Source organism: Egretta garzetta, unplaced genomic scaffold (genome assembly GCF_000687185.1).
Source record: "Egretta garzetta isolate BGI_Z169 unplaced genomic scaffold, ASM68718v1 scaffold434, whole genome shotgun sequence".
Taxonomy (NCBI): Eukaryota; Metazoa; Chordata; class Aves; order Pelecaniformes; family Ardeidae; genus Egretta; species Egretta garzetta.
Window position 1 is genome coordinate 1,819,552 of NW_009259584.1, and position 16,442 is coordinate 1,835,993.

At 37.8% G+C, this 16,442-nt stretch overlaps 1 protein-coding gene across 1 annotated transcript in view; it reads right to left on the minus strand.

The window, feature by feature from the left end:
• The window catches only part of MALRD1 (MAM and LDL receptor class A domain containing 1), a 276,978-nt gene that overhangs the window by 200,727 nt on the left and 59,809 nt on the right, over positions 1 to 16,442 (minus strand). The window contains exons 14-17 of the mRNA XM_009637718.1: positions 14,267 to 14,419; positions 14,020 to 14,125; positions 12,375 to 12,742; positions 10,352 to 10,764 (exon numbers count right to left, since the gene is read on the minus strand). Coding sequence (XP_009636013.1) covers positions 10,352 to 10,764; positions 12,375 to 12,742; positions 14,020 to 14,125; positions 14,267 to 14,419 — 1,040 coding nt within the window. The remainder of the gene's footprint in view (positions 1 to 10,351; positions 10,765 to 12,374; positions 12,743 to 14,019; positions 14,126 to 14,266; positions 14,420 to 16,442) is intronic.

The following is a 16,442-nucleotide window of genomic DNA, read 5'->3' on the forward strand; positions in this document are numbered from 1 at the left end:
TTTTTTTCAGAAAAATTGTGATTTAAAAAAATTGAAAAATTTAGATTTAATTTTGACTTCTTGAGTTTTTAGTTCATGTCAAATAAGATTTACTGACTTCTTTGATAAGTGAATCCAAACATGGTAATTTATTTCTCCCTGGGCTTGTTTCTCTGCTTTCTCAAGCTGCCATCAAAGGAGTAGGCACTGTGGGATGTAAGATTATTTCCCAGATCTCTTGTCTAGGTATCCAGTAGTTGCATCCTGACTACTACATGACACTGAACCTTTCCTCTGTACCTTCTGCACCATGGTTTCTCTTGGGGAAAAAACCATGGGTGCACAGGTAAAAGGGGTGCCACAGCATGTTCCAGCTTTATCCCTCACAGGGGGATGACCAGGCAGTCAGGACTGCTACACATAGTGTGGAACCCTTCTGCCCCCAAAAGCAAGCACAAGTAGAGACAGCCCACCAGCTGCTGGAAAGATTATCAACATTAGGTCACCACAACATTTTAACAATACATGCAGAAAAGCCCAAGATTCCACTGCCCACCTTCAAAACCCATCAGCCCCTTCCTTTTGTGTCCATCAAAAATGCATTAGAATTTTGTCTCAAGATTTCAAAAACTGAAATAAAGTCCTTTCACACAGGAGTCCAGACGAATTCTTACCAATGATAGTAAGGCTATGCACATCAAATACGAAAAATCTTGTGTCAAATATTTGATTTACAGTGCTTGGTCTTTACAAGATACTGAAAATCACTAGTTCTAGTTCAGTAAAGCACTTGATCACACTTCACTATAAGCTTGTGAACCCTCATTCTGATTTATGATGTTTTCCCAAGCATTTCTCTAAAGTACTGGGAAGAATTGCACTTCTATCCTGTTTCAGACTCTTCATTGATGTCAGTGGACTGCTGACAAACACAATATTAACAACTGCTTACATATTCTGGGAGTCAGTACTTTGCTGTATTAAGGCCACAAAACTTCACTCAAGAGAAAAGATCCTGTTTTCACTCTGTAATATTAACGTTGGAAGAATTATTGCAGAAGTATTATACAGTCAGTACCTAAATGTTTCTGATATTCTAGCTTTATAAAACAACAGGGTTATCCTGCCCACTTGGGAAACATCTATCTAGCAATTATAATGATAAAGCTATATTTAATCTAATTTAAGGTCATGGCTAGTTTTATCTTCATCTACAAAGATTTACAGAAGTCTCCTCTATTTCACAAGATTATGGAAGAATGTGATTGTTTTCAAAAGTAACCCAGATTGTAAATATGAGGTGTTAAAAAACAAAACAAAACAAACACACTCAAACCCACAAAAACCACAGAAAAAAATGGACAAAATACCCTTTAAATCTGAAGATATTTTTCAGTCTCAAAATTAATTTAATGTCTATTCAGTTGGCTACAGGGACCCAGACATGCATATATATCCTTTAGCAATTCTACTTTTTGTAATATTAAAAATGTAAATATTTTCTTTCTCTAAAGATGATGAATTATGGGGTTTTTTTAATTACTTAAAAAACACTAAGTAATGAAAATACTTGACAGATAAGGATATACTCACAGACAATACTAAAACATCCATGGTTAACTGGGCAAGGCCAAATCTAGTAAAAAAAAAAACCCAACCCCAAAAGATACTGTAAATTTTCTCCCACATCTAAGGTACAAGTCCCTTTAGTGTTCCTGTATAAATTTAGGGGAATTTTTTAGAGCATCTTTCATTTCTGATAGCCTTGTGGTTAATTATGCAGACAGTTTAAGGATCCAAAGGCTGGATCTGACTGATAGGCTCTTTTGACAAGGTTAGATGCAAGTGAAAGGGAGTGAGTTGTAGTATGGAAATAGCAAAATAATGGCAAGGCTGATGGTCTTTCATGATCAGCCTTTACTGATTCTAATCACATTATGGTACCCTGAACTACTTTCAGGTGGAATTCTATCACCACTCCTTTACCATAAATGTGTTTTTTCTGCTAGGGTGATCTTCCATGACAGGTGTATGCAGGCTCAACCACTGACACATATATTCATTTACAAACTACATAGATTCTTTCTTTCTTCCAACCACTGTTTCTCTGGCTTTTATAAATAAATAAATAGGGAATTACAGGATTCTGGTTAAGTTACTATGTCAAATTCCTGGGACTTTTTGTCTTAAAAGATGTGTCCAACATTGAGCGGGATGGCTTGTTATGACCTGAGTACTTCTGTCCCTCTTGTACCCTGGAGCATGTCAAGACATCAAGGGCTGCATAAAGACATCTCCACATCTTTATCCAGAGAAGCCTGAATAGGACCTTCATAGACAGACTTGTACTTGATCTATGCAATGCTTACTGCTAAGGCAATTCTTCCATGCTGAGCTAAGGAGTATCCCTGAGAGAAGACATGCATCATTTTCTTTTCAATGCTTATGAAAACATTTGTGCCAGCAACCAAGTGAATTATCTGTTTAGCAGTGAATGCTAGTGAGCAAGGGATCATTATTACATCTTTTGCCTAAAGGTGTGGAACTTTCCTTATCCAAAGGATTTTGCCTGACTAAGATAGTACATTATACAGAACTGTTGCTCCTACATCCATGCATATGGCCTTAGCCTCCAAAAGTAAGAAAACAGTAATGTAGGGATATCATTGGATCATATGACTTGCCATGAAATCCTGTCTTCATTAAAGATAACAAGAGTTTTGCTATATACTTCAGTGGGAGTAGAATTTCTATATTGTTTCATAATTCTGCTAGAAACATACTCAATAAACATAGAAATACAAAAAACAATACAAAAAATGCCTGTGTTTGATGTAAAAAGTAGAACTATGGAAGGGCACTTAGTATAAGCTTCAATGAAGTACTGCTTTCCTGTGATCTTCTTGTTACCCTTTCAAAGATGGCTTCTAGATCCACTAAGGGAATGAGAAAAAAGTCACTAACATTCTGCCTCTAAAAAATAAAGTTGATTCTTGATTTAGCACCATTCAGGAAGCATACTTGAGGATTTCTGTATCAGAAATAATTAGGACTAACACTTCACCTTTCCCATTTGACCCATCATACAACTGATATTATATTTTATTATATTGTCACAGATCACAAATACATTATTAGGGCTGTGAATAACTCAGAAAAAAATCCCAGAACTAATTTTCACTTTCATCCAAAGTTTTGTGAAATATATTAATTTTATTAAGGGTTTATTTGGCAGTGACCCAAGTCTTCCTCTTCAACAGACAGCAGCTGCTAGGGGTAAAACTTCCAAGGTGGCTGTTCATCTAAGTTGGGACTGATGGTGTTTGTAATGCTTCACTTGGTGAATATCCTGCTGTAGCAAAGTAAAACAAAGCCTTCCTGAAGGCTAGCTTTCATTGTTTCATGCCTGCAAGGGTAAGGGGACCCTAGTGATTCTCAAAGATGTTTCCCTCTATCTGATCTAGAAATGATGCTCAGTAATTGCAACAGGGAATGTCTCCCAGTTCAGCACTGGGTGACTACAATGTCAGATCATATGACCTGAGGAACTTAAAAGGAAGATAACATGTGGGAATCCCTAGGGGTTGTAAATTCACAACAAAGAAGGAAAAAAAAAAAAAGAGAAAAGCTGTAACTACAGTCATATTGAACATTTCTTCCTTGCAGATGCTGCAAGTGACAACTCATATGATACTATGTAACACCAAATGAGACAAAAGGATTTTACAAGACAACTAAATTAATTCTTTTTGATACATTGACAACCCACAGAAAAATGCCAGCATCAAAGTCGTTTATATGAGAATGTCTGAAATAGGACTGGTCAGAGCTTATGCTTTGATAGCTAACCGAGAATAAGAGACGGGGCTGTTCAGAACATCAGAATGCAAAGACACAAGGCACATTTTTCTTTAACAAAACAGAGGTCCATTTCAGGACAGAAAGTATTTTCTCCCCAAACTGACAAAACTTTGAATATAAGATATTGTCTCATTTTAAATCACGAGCAATGCGTGGTGCAACAACGGTGCCTGAAAACAGAATATTAGTGTCAAAGGTACATACAGAAATATATAAAAAAAAAGGGGGGGGGGGGGGGGGGAGGAAAGGAATCCACTGTGTTTCAGCTTTCTATCTTCACATGTTTGGTTATATTCCAAATCAGTATAGGCAGTTTAAAATGCTGCTCAGGAGCTTAAGAAATCTAATTTCCACCATTATCAATATACTCAGGCATACGTTTCAGAATTAGGTCTTTAAAATACAAACAGATTCTACACTGAGAACATAAAAATAGCACAAGAGGTACTGAAAATAGCAGCTGGAGAAAGAAGGTTGGCTTGTATTTGTGTTTGTAGAACACAGTGCTATTCTATATCCATATCAAATGTCTCATTCTAATTTTCAATCAATATTCCATTACTTTCTAAGCTAATACCTAATTGATAAGAGTAAAATTATTACAGTGGATTTGGCTGTTTACTTTTCTTAACCACTTATAAAATAGGAAAATACCAAATGCATTTTATATCTACTTAATTGCAGTCTTATTTTGCATATAAACTTCCATAAGCTTGTATTTTTCAATAAATTTTCATTACTTATTTTCTCCTGATTTTGGTCCTTGTTTTTCACACTTAAAGGGATAAAGTTTTATATTTGAAGGGAGATGTAAGTTTTTACATATGATACGGAAAATACTACAATTTTTAGCAATCATACTAAATAGAGCATTAATAATTAATCATGTGCTTAAACAGTGTATTTTCATTTTTAAGTTTCATAACAGCCAACTTAAAAAACCCTAGACTGATCGCTATAAAATCATCACAGAATATTAGACTTCTTTTTGGAGTATCAAAGATCTATAACCATCTTTGTTTAGAGAGATAAACATACATATTGCAGGTAAGCAAAAAGATAATTGGATTGGGGTAAAGGTAATTTTTTTTTTTAAACAGTATGGTTTGCAATATAGTAAAGTTGCCCTAGATATCTTATGACAGACACAGTAGGTATGTGATTTATATCATGGCTAAAAGCAGACTACACTGCCCAAAAGGACTGAGATACAGAATTTTGCCATTGTTCACATAGTATCACCATTTCCTTTTTTCTGTATCCACAGAAATTTGAATGAATAGAGCAAGCTAAGACAGCTACATTTATCTAAGATGTTAAAATAGAATTTTTGCACGTTCTTCTGAGCAGAAACTATTTCAAGTGTTATGATAATTCAAGGAAGATAAAAGCAAACACTATTCATCATCAGTATAAGTAGGCTACCATGGACAGATTTTTATTTTACTACCTTTTCAAATGTACTTTTAGACATGCAAATAAACTTCTCAGGGAGAAGAAGAAAATTAAGGGGCAGGCCAACATGGGTGACACTGTGGTGGGTGTTTACTATAGGCCACCCAATCAAGATGAGGAAGTTGATGAGGCCTTCTATAGGCAGCTAAATGTAGCCTCACAATCGCAGGCTGTGGTCCTCATGGGAGACTTCAACTATCCGGATATCAACTGGAAGGACCACACGGCAAGATGCGCACAGTCCAGGAGGTTCCTCCAGAACATTGACGATAACTTTTTGATCCAGGTGGTGGAGGAGCCAACTAGAAGTGGAGTGCTACTGGACCTTGTGCTCGCAAATAAAGAAGAACTAGTCGAGGATGTGAAGGTAGGGGGCAGACTTGGCTGCAGTGACCATGAGATGGTCGAGTTCCGGATTCTGAGAGGGGGATGCAGAACAACAAGCAGGACTACCACATTGGACTTCAGGAGAGCTAACTTTGGCCTCTTCAGGGACCTGCTTGGAAGAATTCCGTGGGCTATGGCTCTTGAAGGTAGGGGAGTCCAGGAGAGCTGGCTGCTGTTTAAGCAGCTCTTCCTCCGTGCTCAGGATCAGTGCATCCCTGTGAGCAGGAAATCAAGTAAACGAGGTAAGAGGCCTGCATGGATGAACAAGGAGCTTCTAGTGAAACTCAAAGAAAAGGGTAAGCTCCATGGAATGTGGAAGGAGGGTCAGGCCACTTGGGAGGCATACAGGAAAGCTGCCAGATCATGTAGGGAAGCCACCAGAAAGGCCAAGGCTCACCTGGAACTGAGTTTGGCAAAGGACATCAAGAACAACAAGAAGGGCTTCTTCAAGTATGTCAGCAGTAAGCGTAAGACCAGGGGTAATGTGGGACCGCTGCTGAATGAAACGGGTGCCCTGGTGACAGAAGATACAGAGAAGGCAGAGCTACTGAATGCCTTCTTTGCTTCAGTCTTCACTGTCGAGGCTGGCCCTCAGGCTCCCCAGTCCTGGCTGGTAAGCGAGCTAGCTTGGAGAAAGGAAGACCTTCCTTCTGTTGATGTGGATCAGGTTAGGGATCTTTTAAGGAAGCTGGACACCCACAAGTCCATGGGCCCCGACGGAATGCACCCGCGAGTGCTGAAGGAACTGTCAGACGTCATTGCGGAGCCACTCTCCATCATCTATGAAAGGTCGTGGAGAACAGGAGAGGTGCCTGATGACTGGAAGATAGCCAATGTCACTCCAGTCTTCAAAAAGGGCAAGAAGGAGGACCCAGGGAACTACAGGCCGGTTAGTCTCACCTCTGTCCCTGGAAAGGTGATGGAACAACTCATTCTAAGTGACCTCTCCAAGCAAGTGGACGACAAAAAGATCATCAGGAGTACCCAGCACGGATTCACCAAGGGGAAATCATGCCTGACCAATCTGATAGCCTTCTATGATGGCATGACCGGCTGGGTAGACAAAGGGAGAGCGGTGGATGTTGTCTACCTTGACTTCAGCAAGGCTTTTGATACTGTTTCCCATAACATCCTCATAAGGAAGCTCACGAAGTATGGGTTGGATGAGTGGACAGTGAGGTGGATTCGGAACTGGCTGAATGACAGGGCCCAGAGAGTTCTGATCGGCGGGGCAGAGTCCAGATGGAGGCCGGTAGCTAGTGGAGTTCCCCAGGGCTCCAAGAAAGACGAGGAACTCCTAGAAAGAGTCCAGAGGAGAGCTACTAGGATGATAAAGGGACTGGAGCATCTCCCCTACGAGGAAAGGCTGAGAGAGTTGGGCTTGTTCAGCCTGAAGAAGAGAAGACTGAGAGGGGATCTCATCAACGCATACAAATATCTTAAGGGCGGAAGTCAAGAGGACGGAAGCAGTCTGTTTGCAGTGGTGTCCAGCGACAGGACTAGGGGCAATGGATGCAAACTGAAACACGAGAGGTTTCAGTTGAATATGAGGAAGAACTTCTTCACTCTGAGGGTGGCAGAGCACTGGAACAGGCTGCCCAGGGAGGTTGTGGAGTCTCCTTCTCTGGAGATATTCAAAGCCCGCCTGGATGAAGTCCTGTGTAGCATGCTCTAGGTGAGCCTGCTTTAGCAGGGGGGTTGGACTAGATGATCTCCTGAGGTCCCTTCCAACCCTTACGATTCTGTGATTCTGTGTGATTCTGTGATTAAAATAAATATGGATCAAGTTAAGAGAAAAATACAATAAACAGCCTATTTTTTCATGTTGAAACAGGTGTCCCATATAATAAAAAGGAATAACTTGAAAAGGAATATATTTTGAAATTAAAAAAAAAAAGTATAATTTCTTGCAGATTATTAAATCTTTGCACATTTCTGTGTCATACCAGTCCTGAATTCAAAGGGAAACTCTAGATCATTAAAGCTGCAAAACTGAGTTTTATAAGCATGTTTATTTTGGACCCGTTTTGTTACTTGTCAGTATTAGTATTTCAGAAAGATGCTTAATTTTGGCTCACAAAACTGCCTTCCTTTAATTTAAATAAGTTACCTCTAAATTTCCTTTTTCACTCACCCGGCTACTCCTGTTCTGCTCACTGATGTCACATTTAACACTCTGATGTAAATGTCTGATGGAAGAGCAACAAACTTCAGCCACTCCTTGATGGTAGCTAGAACAAAGGTTTCCTTAGAAATTTAAGATTCTGAGGTTTAGTAGGGGCTGGTGTGAGCAAAGGAAGTCTTCCTGTGCTGTTCCTTCTGGGTTTCTGCCAGAGCATTCAATTAAAGGCCTTACAGTCTCATATCTATAGAGTTCCAAACTTTCAGGAGATCTGGCTTTCCAGAGGTCCTCGAGTATCTTTGCTGCTTTGAATATTTGGCTGAGAACTCTTCCTTTTCCTAACTTAGTATATAGGCACAATCATTTATACGCTCCCAAAGTTGGCTTCCCATGCTAGTAAATAAATTGAAAATGTGAATTTGAGGGATTTACTATTTACAGTGGTTCCTTCTTGGAATGTGGTAAACAAATTACAGACTTACATAGGGATGAAGGAAGAGGAAGAGGTGATATCAGTTATCTCAGATATATGATCATCTCTTACATGTAGAAGAGAAAAAAACAAAATTAAGGTCTGTGTTACAAAGACTTAGGCCATCTTTGGTCCTAGAGTCTAAAGTTTTCTATTCACTAGGAATCTTTGAAAGTCCTAAAACAGCTGACAAGATGCTCTGGCTAGAGATGGAGAAGATTAGGAAGTCAAGACATGTTTTTTGACCAGAAAATTCATAGAATCATAGAATGTTTTGGGTTGAAAGGAACCCCTAGAGGTCATCTAGTCCAACCCCCCTGCAGTGAGCAGGGACACCGCTAACTAGATCAGGTTGCTCAGAGCCCAATCCAACCTGGTCTTAAAAAGTTCTATCTTATTTTTAGATTTTCAAGAAAAAAAAAAAAATCCGTTCTCAAGTGAATCTAAAAATTTCCTTTAAAGCATGGAGGTGACCTACAAGACTTTAAGCATGTGGTGTGAAAACACTGAACCACTACCTTTATGGGGTGTGGGCAACACAACATAGTAAATACAAAGGCTGCAACTTTAATACTGCTAACCCAGCCAGTCGACAGCCCAAAACTGAGAGGCTGTTCTAGTACACATAACGGTAGAAATACTTCAGAGAAAAAGTGGTAACAGAATGTGAAGACCTTTTCCCCCACACGTCCTTAGCCCTGGAAGTACCCAAACACTATGCACTTAAAAGGAAGACTGGAAAGAGGTCAGCACTTGGCAACTTATTAGCAACAGAATAACAACTTGTTCTCTCAAAATTTCTGAATTTTGAAGGGTCGTAGGTTGTGATACAGCAAGCTCCATCCTAGGAAATGGAATACACAATAATGAACATCAGATCTTGATCTCTTTCTTCAGAAAAAATATCAAATTATACCTTACACCTTATGCCCCTTAAAACTGACTATGAAAAACAAAACTACATCAAAAGTATGTAAGATCTTTGCAGTCCCTGCACAGAACTGGGAAAGTACAACTGAAAACTGTACAACACTAATGCGTTAAAACAGACCTTCCTAACCCTCAGGAGGTCAAATATAGGACACATGGATTTCTAGTTCTTTAGACAAACTACCTGACATAGGCTATGTCTTCTTACTTAAAAAAAAAAAAAAAAAAAAAAAAAAAAAGAAAGAAAGAAAATAAAAAGGCCTTGATAGCATTATGTTGATATTCCTCTACATTTCTACAAAGGGTCTTGACAAAATGCAAGCACAACCACAGTAACATTAAGGCATTTTCCTCCAAAGAGGATAGAACTTCTCTCCACCTAAAAATAATCTTTTGGGAAAAAAATGTGGGACAATCTAAAGAATATATTGCATTATATCAGATTTAAAAGGATAGTGTTTCTTTTTATAATATTTTGCGGTGTTTTTTAAGTTAACTTTATGACCAGTTAGCAATCAAGTGAACTACTGTCTCCTCTAACTAACCTGCAGGTTCATTAACCTGAGCAGAATAAACAGATCACACATAGTGAAAGGTTAGTGACATATACAATTTTTAAAAGGTGAGAAAATAAATCAAGATTCATAGCTGTAACTTACTATAATCATAACTTTCTCCAAATTATATTTGATTGCTGACCTAGCCTTGCACCCAAATACTTTGAACTGGTATTTTTTCTGACATATAATTAAAGATTAACATGTAACTCTGGAAGAGTAAGACAGAAAAGAGGATATTCTTTTTACCAGTGCCTTTTTAATGAATGGATCAAATTTTTGCCAAGCTGTTCTGTAGCAGATTCAGAGAAGTTTGTTTCACCAAATGCTTGAAAAAAAAAAAAATAGCATCTACTTTAAATACCACATGTTCCTGTTCAAAACATAAAAATCAAGTGATGTAGGGTGAAAAGTAAATTGAACAAAAAATGAATATTTCAGACATATTTCATCAAAAAAACCCCTACAAATATATTTCAAAGAAAATTTGATCAGACAGTTACAAATAGCTTTGAGATTGCACATTTATACACTTGCAGTGTTTTTTGATGCAGCAAATAAGCCCTTCGCCACCTAGAAGGATCATACCTGAAATGGCTTAGCCACACTGATGTAGAGTGTCTGTCTGATCCATCTGTTTCCTTGATTTCCAAACTTGTACCACAACAGCCGTCCCCTGGTATTGCTCACAGTTCTCTGGAAGACTGACAGCTTGTAAACTTGCTTTCCAAACATGTGATAATGAAAGCGGAAAATGCAGGTTCTGTTGCCAGAAGGGCTGAAGAGAGGACTAAGCAAAACTGCTTTATCTTGGAATTGGTGTGGCTCGGAGGACTCCATGTAGAGGTAGTGTCCCCTGGCTGTGCCTGTTGTGTGGTCCTTTAACGGGCCTGAATCAACCGTGGGGGTTGGACCTTGGATTCTGATCCAGTCAAAGTCATCCTCAACATCCTGCTCCCAATTGCACAGCCCATTTTCAAAGTTACACTGTAGGTCAGGGTCTGAAATGTAAATAGAACAGACTGCCAAGTGAAAGCAGTATCAAAAGGTGATTGTGCTTTAACATCTTTTTCTCCTTGCAAAAATTTCTTCCTAATACAGGGAAAATTCATATCTTCTCCTTGCAAAAATTCCCTTCTGAAAAATGAATATACACTTGTCTTGACAAAAAAAAAGAAAAATAAAACTTTACTTAGCTACCTCCTGTCTGGCAAACTGTACATAATTAAGTTATTGAATAAACAGAACTGTGAATAACATTTTATTATTCATATTATTAAATTTATAAATTTTTATAATTAAAGAATGCAAATTTTTTTAACTGAAATTTAACTGAGTAAAGGAGTGAAAACTGGGGTTAATTAATTGGTTGAAATAAACCATGGGATACAGCTTTGCAGGTGTGTGTAATAAGTGACCTAATATGTTTTTGCATGCAGAAGTAGTCCTACAAATAGGTTGTGGTTTAGATCTTTATTAACCTCAATAATAGTAGTGTGATAGGTTTATCAAAGCTAAATTCAAGAGAGGGGATTATAACACAACTGCTTTATTATTTGACACAAAGGCAAAATATACTGATTGGACCAATTACTTGTAAAGTAAAAAAATAAAATGTGTATCAGAGGTGGACAAGTTGCATTTCATTTTTGCATCTGCCCTTCATAAACAGTAACTGACATAATAGCCAATTGTTTTTTAATTAAGCTGTTATTTTTTATGATGTTTAAAACTGCAAGTACTTTCTTACTATAGACCTCAAAATGGGTTATAAAGAAGACAGACATTTTACAAGTGGGAAAACTGAGAAAGGCTTCACTTTCTTTTAAATTCAGATCAGTTTTAAGTTGATATTCAGCAAATATCAGTGCAGACTGGCATCCCCTCAAGCATGTAATGTGTCCCCTGTTCCTCAAGCTCATTGTGATTTGCATAACTTAGTTACCTCAGGATGTGATAAAGCAACTTCAAGTTAATTTTACTCTATATTAATGTTCTTGAGTACTTAAAATTGATGAATGCATGCTTCTGAGAGAAAATCATCAACAGCACCCTTCACACTGCAAGGTGAATGTCAAAAATGTGAATGACCCATAGTATTCCTCAGTACTTACAAGTTCTTTCTCTGAAAGGGACAATTATGCCCAGCATGAATAGCATTTTCTAGTAGATATTTTAACATTTTCTAGGTAGAAAGAGTATAGGTCATAAAAAGACATAGGTTATACACTCCTCTCAGTCCATGTAAGTCTTTCATTGTACTTCCATCAGTATAATCAGAGACAACATGTTAACCCAAAACAACTGGCAGACTGTGAATCCTCTCTTTTAAAATAAACTTGTAATGCATGTGTGTGTTTTACAAAAGTTGAAGAAATATGGCTCGTTTGGATAAAGGAGATTGAATTCCATTTACCCTCATTCGCAACTCATTGTATGCATTTAAGCTAAAAATTTTCAGGGTCTGTTTCATCAGTAACTATTCAGTTGAGTCATCACCGGCTGTGACATTGATAGACTCTAACAGTACTGTGCTTTTTTTACTCCAGGGATGAATTCGGTAAGTAAATTCTGGTTTGATATCAAGTAAGCCACAATGGAAAGTACTTACTACAGTTGTCTTCATCCGATCCATCCCCACAGTCATCCACAAGATCACAGACCAATAAACTGTCAATACACGCTTTTGTGTCTCTGCACCAGAAACGATTAGGACCTTCACAACTTAATGCTGGAGGTGGAAGAGCACAATTTTCAAATGTAATATCATCAATTGCTGAGATGCCATCATAAAGCCCCAGACTGATTTTATCAAGTGATAATTGGAAAGGATGTGGAAGGCGTCCAAGCTGAATGACTGCCTTCAACCATTGATTTCCCTCGTTGTAGTATGCCCTCCAAAGGACAGTAGGCTGTTTCAGCTCATCCACAAGCAATTGCATCTCTGCTGTCCCAACTGACTGTCCGTAATTGTAATACCTAAAATGATTAAAAAAAAAAAAATTTAAGTGTGCAAATGGCAAGAATGGGCCACATCAGGTATAATGGCCACTATCTCTTCTGTTACAGCTCCATGAAATACAGCAAGTCCACCGTGCCTATTTCCAGTTTACCTGTAATTCAATCCACTTTCTGTGGGATGGGAAGGTACGCTGCTGTAACAGTCCAGGGCTCATTTCAAGAATTGAAGTTTGTGAGAGAAGAAGCATACTTCACTAAACTAAACCCCATAACTGAAGAGATATATTTGCCTTTCTAGCAAGCAATGAACACTGCTCACTCAGATGCATACTATGTTTTTTTATAAATTTAATTCAATACATAATTGTAAAGTTTCAAGAAGGAAAACTAGAACACTTACTGGATGCAAAAGTGCACCTTCTATCTATGTTAGTTATTGTTGACATGTTGCATTTTACAGCATTTTTGGAAGATCTCAAAGCATTTGAAAATCATAAGTACTTAGGTGAGCAACTGTACAACAAAACTGGGAGCAGAACCAGAACCAACAAGTTATAATTTCTAGACCTATACTCCAACTTCAAGTCTTGAGTCTTTGATAAAAAGACATTTCCTCTTCCTATGGCAAATGTATTTGACATTACTGAGAAAAACGGCACTTAATACTATCAAAGTCAGGCCAAACATTTATTTAAACAGTAGCACCACTTTTTACCTCAGTACACAAAATAACACATTTTACTTCTTTGTTCCTCTTTAACAGGACTGCACAAAGACTGAGACAAGACAATAACTGAAAGGTTTTTTGTTTTGTTTTGTTTTTTTTCTATGTATATAAAGAAAGGATTGGAAGTGAGGCTCCAGTTCTTGCACTGCAGCTTTTGCTTAAAGATGATACAACCTAATTTTGGATACTGTAGGTCACTCAAGGAGCTACTAGATTTTTGGATGGTTTCCTGTTCTTGAACAAAATTACACAACAATTTTAAATTTACTTAACCAAAGAAATGTCAGCAAAAGGACTGTGGTATTTGTCTATGTATATGCAGACAAAATCTTCTAATATAATTTTGCTCAAAGCCTGACAACAAAGTCATCCCATGTTTCAGTTGTGTTTTCCAAGTGCTTCAGCTTATTTCTGCTTATTGTTCACAATGAAAACTATCTGATGAAAGAATAGAAAGAAATAAATACAGCAGAGGAAGGTGTGTCTGATGCAGACTATAACCTCAGTTTCAGTCCAAAAGAAGCAATTTGAGATGATCCATGAATTTTAAACCTAAATTATTTCATACCAAAAGGACAATGTGCAGTTTGGTCCAGTTTGCCTGAACTTTGGGCTTCGCAGCCGAGCCACTTGTGAAATGCTGCTGCTGTTTTTCAGAATGAACATAAAATGGCCTATCAAAATAAAACAGAAAACAACTTTTCAGGCTGAAGAAAGAAAGTGTTTCTAAAGCATTCATGGCATCCACTTAAAATCTGATTAAAGAGCAGGTATATTTATTCCACTACTTTGTTTCTAGGCCTGGCTTGTCTTACCTTCAGTTTTGTTGCAGGTGTGATCCTGCGGAGGAGCTTGCTTCTGAAAAGCAGGTGCAAGAGCACTACTGGAACTTCTTACCCAGTCAAATTCATCTGCATTTGCAATTTCAATCCAACCACAGCTCTCTCTTTCAAAGTCACATAGAGCAGCTGAAATGAAGAAAGAGATATTTTACTTCAGCTCCATACATGACGTTCATAAACAAACTTTGCAGTATGAAAAGGAAATAAAATGTTTCTAATAGATCACCAATATTCTACAAAGAAGTCTAGGAAAGGGGCACGGGGAGGCAGAGTACAAGGTGGGGTATTTGCTTTTTAACAGTTGGGTAAAACAGCAGTCTCACAGGTACAACCAAGCCATCGTTATATGTGATATATTCAGTAAACCAAATCCTTCCCTCTAAAGGCATTTCAGCCGAAGCAGTTGAAGCAGGCCAGGAGGCACTGAAAACAGACCTTGCAATCCTCATGTTACAGGGCAAGAACACAGAGAACACAAAGCTGTAACAAGCTTTCTGCAAGGTCTTTAGGGAATTGATGTTGGAGCCAGAAACCAAATCCCCTATTTCATGAATCTCAGCAGTTATGCTAATGATAAAACCGTTCCTCTGGTTGTAATAAGAATTAAGTTAAATACCACGCATTACTGAGACACTATGATATTGGTAAAAAGAGGAAATCTCTGAAACACAAACTACTGCAGTGAAAAAGATTTGAAAACATATTCAGCTGCATTCTTCAATTCTTCATTTAAAAGAGCAGTGACGTTTTAGAAAATGTGTATAATACAAAATAAAGGAAAGAAAGGAGTGGAAGGGTGTCATGTATGAATTAATGTCAATTGTCAAATATTCCACAAATATGAAAGACTAAATAACATTTAAGACATCAAAGAAAATTTATAAGTTTGCTATACATATGGTGCATATGGGTCAGAAATGTCAATAATAAAATTATATATATCAAATGTGACAAAAAAACAGAAGGAAGAAATTTTGGGGTAGAATGTTTTGATAGAATAAGATGAAGACAAAAAAATATTTGCCAGTATTCAAGGACCTAGGCATGACAGAAATTACTGAAATCCACCAACAAAACATAATGATAAGGGAATATGGAGAGCTATGGCTGATTTGCTTTTTGCTTGATAGAAGAAACTGTCCCATATTCCCAGGAGAACAGCAACAAAGAATATCACAAACCTTGGATACAGATGGTTACACCAAAAGAGGCAAATAAACAAGATAAAACTGTTAAGTCTGAGCCCAGACTTCTTGCATCTGTAACTTGTAACAGAGACAAAACATAAAAGAAAGGATGCACAAAACCATGCATTTAACTTAAGCATGGATAAATACACTGAGATAAAATAACCCTGAAACCTTCAACTAAATCTCAAACTAACACCTAGGGAAGATATAAGAATAGAGCAAGCTGGTAGAGCCTGGGTGGAATGCACTTGGTTCTTGACGCTTGATAACACTTGAATTACCTAATTGTCCCATAACCTCTTTGACTGGCACTTTCATTTCAGACAGATTATCCAGAAAGGCAGGCTGTTTCTTGGGTACCTCTGTAATTTCTTTCACAGTGAACACACACAAACTAATCTGCCTTGTCTCCTAGTACTTTATTTTCTGCCTCTCTCCTATTTCTTACTTTCTTACATGCTCTCTTTATACTCTATCAAGCAGCCCTACAAACTCTACCAGGCTGTCTTCTCCTCATGAGTTTGTGAATTTATTGCTAGTCTCTTTTCTACCTTCTTCATTTGGACATTACTTCAGCTATTCGTTTGATGCTTTTTTATTTCTAATAGTATCGTGCCACCTGTATGGATATATTTTCCTTTGCTCCCCCGTTTAGTGTCTTTTTTAACATGCTCCCTCAATAACTGTGAAAGAACCAGAGTGATACTGTGAACGTAGCAGTTAAGGGCAGCTGGAATTACTGAAGTTTTGAGAAAGCTGCCTGTACAACTCCAGCAGATTTAGCTTTCTCTGACCTGACTTGTTACCACAAAACTCTAGGTTTCTTTCTGATTTTGGGTTCTTACAAAAAGTGCTTTACCCTTTTCTGTTTTGAGAAGCTTCACTCAAAGGCCTTCACATCAGATGTGCAGCTTCTCTGTAAGCTAAATATCTAATAAGAATTTAAGAAAAGTCCTGCT